Source organism: Pipistrellus kuhlii, unplaced genomic scaffold (genome assembly GCF_014108245.1).
Source record: "Pipistrellus kuhlii isolate mPipKuh1 unplaced genomic scaffold, mPipKuh1.p scaffold_m20_p_26, whole genome shotgun sequence".
Classification (NCBI taxonomy): domain Eukaryota; kingdom Metazoa; phylum Chordata; class Mammalia; order Chiroptera; family Vespertilionidae; genus Pipistrellus; species Pipistrellus kuhlii.
Genome location: NW_023425525.1, coordinates 331,828 through 346,142, shown reverse-complemented (window position 1 = coordinate 346,142; position 14,315 = coordinate 331,828). Strand labels below are relative to the sequence as shown.

At 45.3% G+C, this 14,315-nt stretch overlaps 1 protein-coding gene across 1 annotated transcript in view; it reads right to left on the bottom strand.

Annotated features, from left to right (window-relative positions):
* The window catches only part of ABCA13 (ATP binding cassette subfamily A member 13), a gene marked incomplete at its 5' end in the record, with an annotated part of 89,879 nt that overhangs the window by 61,113 nt on the left and 14,451 nt on the right, over positions 1 to 14,315 (bottom strand). Inside the window, 4 exon segments of the mRNA XM_045587161.1 lie at positions 5,325 to 5,443; positions 9,270 to 10,818; positions 10,820 to 11,129; positions 12,070 to 14,199. Of these exon segments, the coding sequence (XP_045443117.1) occupies positions 5,325 to 5,443; positions 9,270 to 10,818; positions 10,820 to 11,129; positions 12,070 to 14,199 (4,108 nt within the window).

The following is a 14,315-nucleotide window of genomic DNA, read 5'->3' as shown; positions in this document are numbered from 1 at the left end:
TTGATTTGAAAAATGCTAAGTATTTAATTTTGCTACCTAAAATTTAAAGCTCTGAAAGTTTAAGGTCTCCTTTCTTGCCATGAGAGGTTTTAAAGCTTCACCCATTTTTTAATGGAGGAAGGGGTAGACACGCCCCTCCCCTAGTATGCAGGTAGGCTGGTTCCCGCCAGTTGCCATCTTTAAAGAATGTGTTAATTTGCATTTAAATGGCTACACCTTTTCTGGTAGCTGCCCTTCCCAGAAAAGGTTAAGCCCCAGAAGGTGGCTCCTTTGAAATCAGCTTCCCACTGAAGAAACCGGTTTGGCTCAGTGGATAGAGCGTCGGCCTGCGGACTGAAAGGTCCCGGGTTCTATTCCGGTCAAGGGCATGTACCGTGGTACCTTGGCAGCTGATCAATGTTTCTCTCTCATCAGTGTTTCTAACTCTCTCTTCCTCTCTGTAAAAAAATCAATAAAATATATATATTTTTTTAAATGAAATCAGCTTCCTGCCAGTAGCCATTTTTTTAAGGACAAGTTTACATGTGAATACCTACAAGTTTGTTTCTCAGTTTCCTCCAGCAGAAAAAAACATGGTTTAAAGTTAATTATTGGATTTTAAAATTTATTCTTAAGAATATAAAGGTGTCATTAATAAAGAACTGCTGAATATTTGACTTGCAAGCTCTGAAAGTTTAAGGTTCAGATTGAATTGGGAGAAATTATATAATTGTAGTAACTAAATGCCTAGAGTATAGAAACTTGTTTTTGAGAAAATAAAATATATTTTCTCTTAAATAATTAGAAATTCAAAAAATGTTACTTATTGGTCTGATTTAAGAAGAGGATTAATTCTATGATCCAGTTTAAATGTAATTGATAGTTTAAGATAATTTAAGTATGTAATCTTTAAATCATATATATATATATATATATATATATATATATATATATATATGTATGTATTTGATCTTTCCAAGTGTATTTCAAGGTTTTGAGAGTAACTTTTGGACTTTTCATGGTGCCCCAAAATGTTTTTCAAAAGTCTGTTCTCTCTTAAAAGAAATACAGTTTTAATTAAACTGATTGATACTTGGAATCACATGGAAAGCTTTATCAAATAAAAACTAATTACTACATTTTACTTATACTTTTATTTTAAATTTTATGAAGATTTTGGCCTCTTAAGAAGGGCAAAATGAAGTAACTAAATAATTGATAGCCAATTTGAAATTGAATAATTGGCTTAGAGTAGGGGTGTCGAACTCAATCAGAGAAGGGGCCAAAATCTAAAATCCAGCCTAAATCTCGGGCCGAATGGTTTACTGAACAGTCATAAACTGTCATTGTGATGGAAACGCAGCGGAGTGCAGTGATGACAGCGCGGTGCGGGCCACATTGCAAGGCCTGGCGGGACGGATTTGGCCCGCGGGCCTTGTGTTTGACACATGTGGCTTAGAGCAAAGAATATCCTAACATGATATTATTCTACAATGTCATTATAATTATGATATTTTACAACAGCATATTGTAAACAAACTTAAAAAACTAATTCTTTGAATGTTTGGCAGCAATTTAAAAGGACATGAGAGAATTTAATCCCTTCCACTGTGTGGAAGGCCCCTTGGGAAGGCACTTAAGCATTCTATATTGGCCCTTTTTGCCAAGAGGGACCCTCTTCTCACAATGCCCTCCCCAGAGAAGAAACCTGGGTTCCCCAAGATATGTGATCAATGCTGGGGCCCCGCCAGCAGGTGAGGGGACCCCAAGGCAGGTACTGGGCATGAAGGCCACAGGGGCATAGGCTACCAAGGAGACAGAACTGAACCTCACATCACCCTGCTTGGCCCCGGAGGATGGCTGGTTAGCCAAAGACAGGAAAGATGCCTCAGGGAAGGAACAAACTAAAACAGGCACAGTCACAGAGGGGCCATCAGGAAAGAACTTGTGGATCAACAGAGGTGGGGCACAGATCCTCACCCCCCCCCCAACATTGCAGGGGCTTGAACCTTCACCCCTTCCGAGGGAGGTCTCCTGCCCTCCATGGCTGTTTCATGCTTCCCATGCCCAGCTCAGATGGGGACTCAGATAATAGAAAGAGACTAGGCCCAGCGCAGATCGGGACCCAGGCAACAGAGACGTGGCTGATATATCTAAATCTAGCCTAACACTAGGAATGCTTAGAACTTTCTCAAGGATGCAAATAATACTTTCCATTAATATTTACAGGGTAAATTAAGATAGACAAGTTTTCAGATTAATTTAAATTGGCTAAATGAAATAAGTGAATATTTAAGAAAATTTAATTGTACAAAAGCTGTTCCTTAAGTATTAACTAAAATTTCTATTTGTAGTTCATTTCATGCTAAAATTGCTTAACATACAATGAGTCCAAAGCAGTCATATTTCTATGTAAAAATAAAAGGTTATTAAGACTGCATTAATTTTTTTACAAAAGCCTCCTAATAATTAAATATAAAGGATAGTAGAATAATATCCTGTAAAAAATATCCTGTAAGTAAACTATATCAAGCCTTAATTGCTTAAAAAATTTTATTCTAAAATTAATTTTAACAAGACACCCATGAAAAATCTTGTGGTGTCAAAATAAGCCAAAGGAAAATTATTTTAACAAAAATCAGAAGGATCCCAAGTCTAATTTATAGAAAAGATTTATTTATTAACCTTTGGTCAAGAATATGTTTATATTTCCAGAAAACTCCAAGACCATATGGATTCCTGCAACAACAGATACCAGAGAGGACCTGATAGGACTACTACAGCCACAGAATAAGCAGTGGCCCACAAGAACAGAGGAGAAATAGTCCAGAGATAAAGATAGTGAAGATGCCTTGCCATGCTAGCAGTCAGCACCTGTGCATTGCTGCAGGTTGCCCAGGTCCAAGGGCAAGGAAGGTCAGTGTGCACGTGCTTCCAGACCATGTGTGTGACCCTTCTGTTCTGTTTTTACCAGGACCCCTGACTTGGAGGCTTGTCTTATTTCTAACACAGGGAATGGTATTAACTGCCACATTAAAAGAAATGTCATACCTCGGTCATTAGCCATTTTTACAGATGGATCCAGTTCTGGAAAGGCTGGATCTACTGCAGCAGGGGAGCAAAGATCCTTCAAACTTCTTATATTTCAGTAGAAATACAAGCTTTCATTTATGCCTTAACAGATTTTGCTATGGAGCCCATCAACCTATAGAAATAGTGCTTATGTGGTAAGTATGGCAAAAATTATTGAAACAGCTATTGAAATAGGACACACTAATTCAGAGGAACTTTTCATATAATTTTCAGCCTTTAAAATGTTAGAGGACAATTTCCATGTTTTATTGAAAGCAAAGTCCTCAGTGTGTTATCCCCTCTGTGTGTGTAAGCCCCCGAGGACTTAAACGTAATCAAATCTGACAAAATGGATGTTACTCAATAGTGGAAAGAGCCAATCGTACTCGTAAAATCATTTACTAAAACAAAAAGGGGGAGACAGAAGTTATGTGTCACCTCAAGAGAGGCTCCGTTATGCTCTTTATACTTTAAAATATTTGAATTGTGATGCAGAGGATTGTACAGCAGGTGAAAGGTATCAGGCCTCCACCAAGTCAGCTAGGTGGAAGGAAGCATAAGCCAGAAAAGAGTTTTATCAGACTCAGTAATAATGTGGGGAAGAGGTGGTGTTTTATATCTTTCCAGAAGGAGCAAAGCAGCCAATTCGGGTGCCAGAGCATTACAGCCGTCACAAGTACCCACAGAAGCTCCTGTGTCCCTTCACTCAAAAGGACTGAAAGTTGCCCAATGACAGCAAAGGGGAAGAAGAAGAAAACTGAAAGATACACAAGGGACTGAGGTGTCAACACGGAGTCATCTGAAGAAAACGACTGAAGTTGTGGGAAAGCAAGAAGTTGAAGCTACTTCTTCAACCATGTTCCTGCTCATGCTAGCATCTGTTAGCTGCCAGTCTTCTGCAAAGTCTTGTGCAGCCAAGTCCAAGGACTCTGAGTAAATATACACCAGCAGCAAAAGAGACTTTCTTTCATTTGGTAGCTAAAAATGTTAATATGTCCATAGTTCTGATTTCTCATATTGTTGTTTTGCATTGGCATTGTTTTATTATTATTTAATAGCCAGAGTTTTGCTCTTGACATTCAAGTTTTGATAATGATAACATGTATGTAGTTTAGTTTTTGCATTGGCACTGTTTGAAATTGTTTTAATTTAGAGTTTTGTTCTTAATGTTTAAATTTTACTTTTATTATAGTAGCTTAAAAAACAAAAAAGGGTGAGATGTAGAGGGCTGCCTGGGAAGGCACATGGGCAATTTTCCTTAATTATCATCAGCTGAATTCAAGGCGTTGGCAGAGCCACACCTTGGGAACATGTCAGCTTGGCCTTCCTATCAGCCCAGGTGTCCGCAGGGGCAGAACTAGATATGTAAATCCAGGCATGCTAGGGCCGACTTAAGAATGCAAATAAGTTGGTGCTACTTCCTGGAATTGGGCTATAAAATAAATGTGCTGGGAGGGGTCATCATCTTCCTCCTGCCTCTCCAGCAGACAGGATGGCGGCCCACCCAGCTCCCAGCTTAAAGTCTATCTCTGTGTCTTCTCTCTTTATTTCTATTTTCAATCCCTGGCGGCCTTCACTTAGAACCGGTTCGTTCATCTCTCTTTCCGTGCGGGACAGGGAAAAGGGAGATCCCCGCCATGTCTGGCCCCCGCAGAAGGCCATCTTCATGATGACTGTTCTGGAAGGTTCTCTGTAGGGAAAGTAAAGCCTCCACGGGCCGAAGTGCTGGAAGGGCAGCTAGGACACCTGCTGAGACCCAGGAGCTTCCCACTGCAGCAGGACATTCGTTCGCCTGTCCCTGTCCTCTGTGCATCCCCACTCCCCAGTTCAGCCATGCATCTCAGCCACCCAGCGGTGCCCAGCCCGTCACCACAGCCACCACACTCAGCGGTCAGATGGCACAGCGACTCTGTCCCTAGAGGAGGCCGTAGTTCCTTTAGACCGTTTGAGATATGCGGGGGCTGTGCATCGGGGCTGAGAATCCCCGGAGTGAACTTCGTACCAGTTTCATCCTTCCCAACCCAGGCAGGCAACACTGAGACTAGGGCCCTGAGGTCATGGCATCAGACAAGGGCACCTCAGTCCCCTCTGCCTCCGAGTGACGTGGATCAGAGCAGCCCAGCACATTGGGGGGGGGGGGGGGAGTGGGAGGAGTGCAGGCCAGCAGCCCAGGTGCCCCTCCAAGTGACATGGATCAGAGCAGCCCAGTGGGGGAGGGGGAGAGGGCAGGCCAGCAGCCCAGGTGCCTGAGGGCGGAAGTGGCCACACCGTACCTGTGAGCAGGAAATATTTGCTTCCAAAATACTGCTGATGGCTTCAGGTGAGAGGTGGGCAGATCGGAGCTCCTCGGTGAAGGCGGTGATGTTCTTCACCAGGTCTTTTACCCTCACATCTGAGAGACAGCAGTGGGAGAAGCAACACAATAACGAATGCTGGGCTGTTACTAAAAACCAGATGTGATGCTAACACCTGATCTTTCTCTTCTTGCCTCATTCTTTCCATTTTCTCTGACATCTAGCTTCTCTCCCATTCAATTCACTCAGCAAAAATTCAAAACTATGACTCAGCAAAAAGTCAAAACCATGAGTGGGCAGAAATCAATACCATGGGTTGGGGTTAGGGTTAGGGGATTAGGATTATAGTTAGGGTTAGGGTTTAGAGTTTAGGATTTTGTGTTAGGGTTTAGAGTCAGGATTTTAGGATCAGGGTTAGGGTTTAGGGTCAGTGTTAGGGCTTAGGGTTAGGGCTTGGGTTTAGGATTTAGGACTAGTGCTAGGGGCTAGGGTTTAGGGTTAGGGATAAAGTTCTCACTTGCTTCCCTGAGCAGAGATGGCAGTGCCCTTTCAGTCTCAAAGGGAAGGATGGTGACACACTGACCAAGGTTAGGGCAACCAGCCTGCATGCTCACAGGTCACATCCAAAAACCGCCCCCACCTCATCCTCACAGCCATCTCTCCTCCTGACAGCACCCGCTGGTCCCCTCCCCGGCGCACCCTGCACCGCCTTCCTCCCTGAGCCTGGGGCTCTTCCTAAAGGGAGGTGCTGCTCTGGGTCCTCCGAAGGCTCAGGTCACATCTAGGGCCGCCCGAGCCACCTCCCCCCAGCTCACTCCCCATGCGCCGTCTCCCCTCAGTCTCTGCACCTCCTGCACCCTCCGTGCAGCCTCCTCTCCGACCCGCCTTCATGGCTCGGCCTCAGAACACCTGTGCGCGGGCGCAGAGCCTGGCACTCCTGCCCGGACTGTGCGGACCTGCCGGGGCGCATCCGAGCTGCACGGACCCCCTGCACACACACGCTGCACGGACCCCCTGCACACACACGCTGCACGGACCCCCTGCACACACACGCGGGGCCAGACTGCAGGACTGCGCTCACCTCTTGTCAGGTGAGCACGCAGTCATTTCCCACATGATTCAAGTATTGGATCAGAGGAGGAAAAGATAGCTCCCCTCCTGGTTCAAACTTAACTCAGCGGCGTGCACTTAGCTATTTTATTCCCAGTAGGAGAGGAACTGGCTGCCTTCGTTCCCTGGGTGCTGGAGGAGCACCATGCCCCCTGGGCCCATTCCAGCCCAATCCTATGGGTACCGTCTCCGGGCTATCACTGCCCTCCTGCTCGACAGGATGAAGCGGCAGTTGGGTACGGAAAGCAGAGTGACTGGGTGTTTTTCAGGCAGGCTTGCAAATGACATACTTGAGTTTTCTTGTTGTGAAATGTAAAAATTCAAAATTAATTTGCTGTTACTAATGTAATTTCAAGTATGCTATATTAATTTAGCAGCTGCAGTGCAGAATGACAAAATACATATAAATTTAGGTATAATGAGTGTTAAGTTCCTTTAAATGCCATCCCGCCAGCTGACTGAGATGTCAGAGTAATCCCGCCTCCAGCGTGCTGGGCTCTGAGCACCAGACGAGCAGACGGAGGAGCCGCAGCCGTTCCCGCGCTTCCTCCAGGGAGCACACCGTGCTCCGGTGCATCCGGCACCGTGCTCGGCACTGACGGCACTGCCGCGCTAACACCTCCGCTGGACACAGGCTCCCTTTCTGAAGACAAGCCCCCGTGACAAGCGCTTTTCCTGGGAGACAGCCCTGCACTTCCTTCAGCAGCGGCACAAAGGGGAGAGTCACCGAAATCAGCAGGAAAGGACTGGAGCAGGACCTCATCCACGAATTACTTCATTTACAACCAAATATTCAGTCATTCGCTGCAGACAGGTGCTGGGAGGATGGAGGAGGAGACACTAAGCGGCAGAGCCCGCCCTTAGGGAAGTCAGATGGAAGCAGGAAAGCCTGAAACACAGCACTAAGTGCCCTGCATTCAGGGGCCGCGTGGATCGTTCGGCACACATGGGGGAGGGGAGGGAAGCACATCCCTGGTGCCAGGCAGAGGAGGTGCACAAGGTGCAGACGTGGCTGCTGCCTTCAGGAAGAGCTGCCCCAGCCCAGCCCCCAGGGCCCGGCAGCCAGGCTCGAAAGCTGCGTGTTTCTCCCGAAGAAGCGCAGAGGCACCCGGGCTCGCTGACAGCGGCCCCCAGACCGGGGCTGAGCAGCGTCCTCGGGCGGCCCACCTGTGAGCGTAGGCAGCACACGCAGCAGCATCCTCGCTCTCCGCGGGGTCTCGGCGGCTGCCGGGGGCTCCGAGGGCTGCTGGGAGTCCTGGCACATCCTGGCAACACTCCGGAAAGAAAGAAATGCCATTGAAGGTGCCAGTGTGGGCACGCATCCTCCCCGCCCGGGAACAAGTGCAGCACCTGCGTGGGGACCCTGACCCGCCAGGCACCGCTCTCAGCCCGGCGCTGCCTCGTCAGGACAGAGGGAGCTAGTGATGCAAGTGCCCTGGGACGGGCCGCTGCGGTCCCTGAGCTGCTGGCACCGGTTTCTGCCGAGTTCGATGAGAGCCCTGCCGGTGACAGTCTGAAGTCACCTGACCCCTCTGAAGGCCAGCCTTGGCGAAGCCGGGCGGGAGAGCCGAGCATTGCTCCGATACAAACAGATAAAGGTCTACTTCTCAGCTACCAAAACGTAGATGAACCGGAAGAGAAAGGGGGCAGAGCCTAGTTGTTACTGAACTATGTTTTAGACATAGAAGGTCAAACATGTAATTTATCTTTCTGGCCAGGAAAAAAAAAAAACACGTGATGGGATGTAGAGCCATTTACCAATCACCATCAGGTTATACATATTTTGGTCAATCATGTTTAATTATTATATTTCAATTGTGCCACAGGATTGTGGGCCCGGGAGCAGGAGTCCCCATTCACGGTCTCTGCCCAGCAGGAGGGTGGCTTCCATTCTTGCTCAGCAGGTGTGTTGTTCTGAGCATGACAACGCCCTGTCCCTGTCTCAGGGTCCCAGCCTCTGAGTGAGCTCGAGGCCAGGATGCCAGACGACAGCATGGCTGCGGAGCACCGCGACCTTGCTCATCACAAATGGCTTCTATGGGCAGGTCCCAACCGGCTCCCGGGGAGGCTGCTGGGCCTGCGAGCCGACGCTGTGGAGACAAGTGCTCGGGTCTCCTTGCACAAAAGGCTGCAGGTTCCTTCCCAGTCAGGACGCACACCTAGATTGCGGGTTTGATCTCTGGTTGGGGCCCTGACCAGAGCAACTGATCCACGTCTCTCTCTCTCTGTCTCTCTCTCCCCCTCCCTCTAAAAAATAAAAATTTATCCTCATGTGAGGATTTTAAAAAAGAAGAAAGGGTGGGCTGGGAGGGCCACGGCATCTCTGAGACCTGGGAGCAAGTCCTGCAACCGCAGGCAGCGGACGACTCCGAGTCGGACACATGCAGGGCTGAAGCTCCTCAGAGCAGGGTTCGGGGCGGGGGCAGTGCGTGGAGTGGGTCAGCCATGTAGTGTTAAGTTGACTCTGACTCTAATGAGGGAGGAAGCCAACCGCTGCCTGGCAGTTACAGCTAGAAGCACCATTTCCGGTGGGAAGCATGTGGCCTGTCTCACCTGTCTGACACACCATGGACCTGTGGGTGCTCAGGCACGTGACAGAAAAGCTGTGTATAGACCTAATCTTGGGACAAGTGAATAAAGTTAAGAGGTTTTTACTGTTGAAAATAAAATAATTTACTTGGGGAAATTTTTGGATAAATTCAAATTGTATTTGCAAATAAATGAGTCAGACAGGAGAACAAGACTGGACTCGCTCCAGGGAAGCCAGCTTCGGAAGTAATAAAGCTGAAATTGAGGTCTCGTGCCCTGCTCAGTGTGCTCCGGCCTGCTCCCCTGTACAGCTGCTGAGAGGAAAACAGCGAGTTAGCTGTAAATACCTCTCATCTGCCAGGACTTCCTGCCAGGACTCAGTTAATGCAATTAACCCCTTCACACAGTTCTCAAACCAGGGTGATGGGGTGAGGCTGTCAGCAACGATCATCCTCTCTCTCTCGGCCTTCTCTCCTCTTCCTGGTGGGATGTTCTTTCCAGCGGCTGCATGAAGGAACATCTCCAAGACGGGCTGGAGCACCGTTCTGGTGGAACTTACCCCCTGAGGGTTGTTCAAGAGAAGCCCTTTCCTCAGGAGAGCTGCCCCACTGAGCGCGCTCCGGGCGGCTTCCTCCAGGAGCTGAGTCGCCGCCCGCATCAGAGGGGAGCTGAAAGCAGGGGCTCCACGCCCGTGGCCTCCATGGGCGAACTCCTCAACTGTTCCCGCGGCTTCCAAAAGGGTGTCTGCGTGCGGAGCCAGCGTCAGCCACAGATTAGAAACATTCAAGTCATCCTTCTCTAAGGGACTCCAAAGAGCGACGGCCAGGTCAGTCACCATTCTCCAGTAGGGCCCTACCTCTGTGCGGTCTCGTGACAGCAATTCATCCAAAACCAGCGCCATTTCTCGAGCATCCTGAGGGAAACCATGAGTGGAAACTGGATTCGGACATAGGAAGTCTATCTGCTTGGTGATGTTATTTATAGAAATTAAGCAATCTAGGATTTCTTCCCATACGTTGACAGAATCCAGGGAAAATATTTGAGTTCCATTATTAATCGCTACCAGAAGATGTTCCATGTCTCCCAAATTGATTTCTCCAGAAGTTAAAAATTCAGCAATTTCTTCTGAAATATCAGAAAACTCTCTGGACTGGTTCACATAGGATAGTATGCTAGATGACATTCTGAAAATACCAGAGTCTTGGGAAATGTTAGGTTTGATGCCATTCATCCCAAAGGCCAAGTCCAGAAGTGGCATCAACAAGTCATTGATATTTTCAAATACTAACTGATCCCCTTTTTTCAAAGCAGTTATTTCATTCACAACATTTCCAACATTCTGTTGCAAAATGGAATACAGAGTATCAAAGAATTTTATAGTGCCACTGGTGCCCGAGACATGGTGAGTTTCAAAAACAGTGGCCATCTTCCTCGAAACTTTCTTGGCAAGCTGGAGCAGCTCCACCGTGGAGTTCACAGACGCGGCCAGATCCTGCATTTCCACAGTTGCGCTCACCAGCATGCCTAGAGTCCCAGACATTTCCAAGAGAGGTTCCCAGACGGGACTTCCTCCGCCAGCTCTTGAGATAACACCAAGCAGTCTCTTAGTGATGTCTAATGCCGCTATGTTTCTTAGAGGGAATGAATGGCTCATGAAGGAAAGCAGGTTGGTTAGGTTAGCAAACATGGCCTCTCGGAGTGAAGGACACGAGGCACGGAAGTCCTCCCTGGGAGAGTTGAAAAGAGAATCCATAACGGCCGCCATTTCTGCTGAGGCTTCTCGCAGGAGGCGGAGAGCTGCCTGGAGCTGGTGGCTGAGCTGGTTTGCAGAACTGGGACAGGTTTGCAGAACTATTCAGGTGGAAAAACAACTGACTTACCTGGGTAAGAATCTCCAAGTTCTTTTCAGTCTTATTTTTCACAGAAGTTTTACTTAGAAGAGCATTAAATAAATCTCGCAGGAACTTCCATCCTCGGTAATTATCAAAATAAAAGTCTGTGTGATCTGGCATAAACCATCCTTTGATTAGGTGATTTATGGTCTCCTTTAACCTTGAAAAAATGCTCATCAATTTCTTTTCTTTCATGGAGGTAAGAAATTGGTCTATTTTCAGAATTTCTAAAACTTTATCCTTTGGGACAAAGCTGTATATACACTTTTTAATTTCATGTATAGCAATGGAAAAATTAAAACATATAGTTAATTTTTTTGTTTTATACAAGCATTATGGGGGGATAATACTGACTGGCTGCTGATGCTAAAATACATCACCAATGAAAATTAATATTTATTCTAAACAAAATATTAAGCTGGCTGGCAAGCTTCAAAGGAATGGGAAAGGATATATGGAAAAAACATAATGTGACTGTTCATTTTAAAATTTTTGAATTTTGTCAATTCACAAATATAAACATTGCAGTAGGTAAACTGAAAATATTTAAACTCCTCAGTTGCGATTACAGTTATTACAATAATTTGAATTATGACCATGATATGTATATGCATAAATATTTAAAACTAATTTTAATTTCATGTAATATAGAATTTCATAATGATATTCATAAGCAAAAAAGACAAAGTATTGTAAGTGACTAATTGCCAGGGACTAAGCAGTTTCTATATACACTGAGTGGCCAGATTATTATGATCTCTGAACACAATAATCTGGCCACTCAGTATACACACACACACACACAAATTAGAGGCCCGGTGCATGAATTCATGTATGGATGGAATCCAGCCAGCCTGACCAGGGGGAGGGGATATGAGTGATGGGCGGTTGACTGGCTGGCCTGCTGGTTGAACACCTGGTCAAGGGGACAATTTTCATATCAGCTTTTTATTGTATAGGATACACACAAGAGGCCAAATTATTATGCATTCAGAGATCATCATAATCTGGCCACTCAGTGTATGTTTAGTAAACAACAGTCATCAGTTATTTTACTTCAACATTTCAATGAGATGTTCGCTAAGCCACGATTCACTTCAAAGAGCTTCCACAGGGCCAGATATAATGCTGCACTCCGGGAAGGAAAGCGGGTTGAATGAGTAACGACATGTCCTGTACAGAAATAGACTCACCTTATCTCTGCAAACATGTTGTGGAGGTCTTTCAACAAAAGAGATGTTTTGTTCTCAGAATTTTCCTTTTCTACAAAGGTAAAGAATGTTTTCAAAAGCTGTCCCATGAACTCCACCATGCCTCCTGGAGGGAGAAGTATTCTCTCACCCTTCTCTAACGGTGTCTGGTTCAAGGTGAGGTTAATGAGATTCAGGACCTGAAGGTCAGTGTCACTTAAGTTCCAGGCTGCTTGTTGAGAGCCTGCAGCTAAGTTATTGATTGCATTAACTAGGAAGCTTTTCAAAAGCAACCTACTAGCAACCGAGAAATTAGTTGACTGTTCTTGGTTTACCAGTTGAGCAATAAGGTCAATGTGAGAATCACCTCCTCTGGAAATGTTTTTGAGATAATCCAAAAAGGTATTAATATCTTTAGTCAATGTTGAATTCTCATTGGCCATAAGGAAAAAGAATATTTGTATTCTTCTGGAGTATTCTTCACTTGCATATTTACGAAGCCAGATTTTTGTGACAGATGGAAAATCTCTGGTCATTTCTGACAACTGCAACAATGATGAATTCAGGCTTTCCAAAATATGGACAAGTTGCATGGTCATTTTTTGAAGAGCCATTGAGTTAATCATTGGAATCTCTTCATTAATTTTAGAGAACAGGGCTCGTCTATTCAGGTTTGGATCTTTCATGGCTTGCTCAGACTCAAGCCACAGATCTACAAAGTTGTAAGCTGTTTTACTCCCTTTAATAAAACTTGATAGTGCTTCAAAATTCCCTCTTAGGAGGTTTGCATCCAAAAACATCATGAGTAGAGAGACTACAGAGCGAGTTCTATTTTCTAGGCTCTCATCCCCAGAAAGTGATTTTATCATCCTTCCCCAACTTAAGGAAAGATTCCCAGGTGATGCCTCTGCACCTTCATTGTTAAGGATCCTGTTTAAAAGAGCTAATTTATCAAGAATGTTTTCATCTGATGAAGCTTTTGTAAAGCTGACGTTTCTAAATTTTTCTATGATTTGTAAAGCAACGTGTTTTATGAGAACAGGGGGACAGAGTGAAGAGGTGCTATCTTTGCTCTGATTTCCAGATAGGACAAATGAAAACACCTTCTGCCTAAATTCTTGCACAGTTTTCATAAGCGAGGCGTTAATGTGGAAGATTTCCGACAGCTCTAGAAGAATGGAGCTCCAGTCCACTAGCTCATGAATTACACAGACCATTTTCTTAGTAATTTCCATCCGGGAGCTTTCATTTGAACATTGTGACACTTCACCTGGGGGAGACAGTTGGAGGTGGTCAAGTATACTAGCCATTTTGCTGTAGAAGTGGCCATTACAGGCTTCTAACTCTGGATTCTGCTGAAATCCAGATATTGTGTGATTCCGGCACCAAACCACAGGAAGGCAAGTTACAACCTTGGCAAGAACCCCTGGCTTATCTGATACTAATTCAATGGTGTCCAGGAGAGTTTTCATCACAAACATAAAGTCTTCCTTGGTGACATGAGAAATACCTATGCCCTGAAGGACTGTGAAGTCATAAACATCTGAGACTTGCTCCTGCCTCAGGAATCCAAGTTCGTAGAGACGGTGGATTATAGATTCACTTAGATGAACAAAATCCATTTTCACAGCTGGTAATTCAGGCCAATCCAAGCGAAACAACTTGGAAAAATTAAAGCTTTTACTAAGAATCCTCTCATTTCCTAGAATAGAAAAATTTGAAAGTGTAGACAAGTTTTCGAATTTAGTTCTCTTTCCTTTGGAAATGCTGTATGTCCACAATTCCAGGAACTTGGGGTTAATTTCAGAAAGTACTGCTTCCATAAATCTCAAAACATAGCTTGATTCCATCTTTTCAAGAGTGTGCACTTTTTCAATCACCTCTTGGCCAAATTCCAAAAGTTTATGAGTATCAATACCAGATGGTTCTCTTCCTAAATCCTTTGAGTGATTTATCCAGGAATGAGTTGCATTTAGAATAGTCTTCGTGGGACTGCTGGATGAGTCCAAAAGGTTAGGCAACAACAATTTCTCCAAAAATTCCACCAAGGACAAAAGAAAGTTCAGTTGTTCACCCGTAAGGGCATCCAACTTCTTTTTCTTCATGAGATGTTCCCTGCTGAAATTTAAGACCCTACAATAGTAATAAAAATTTATTGGTATCAGAAAAAATAGATAATCCAACCTACCAAATTTCCAAGATAATAATCAGATTTTTTGTTAAAGATCAATGAAATATTTACTAGACAA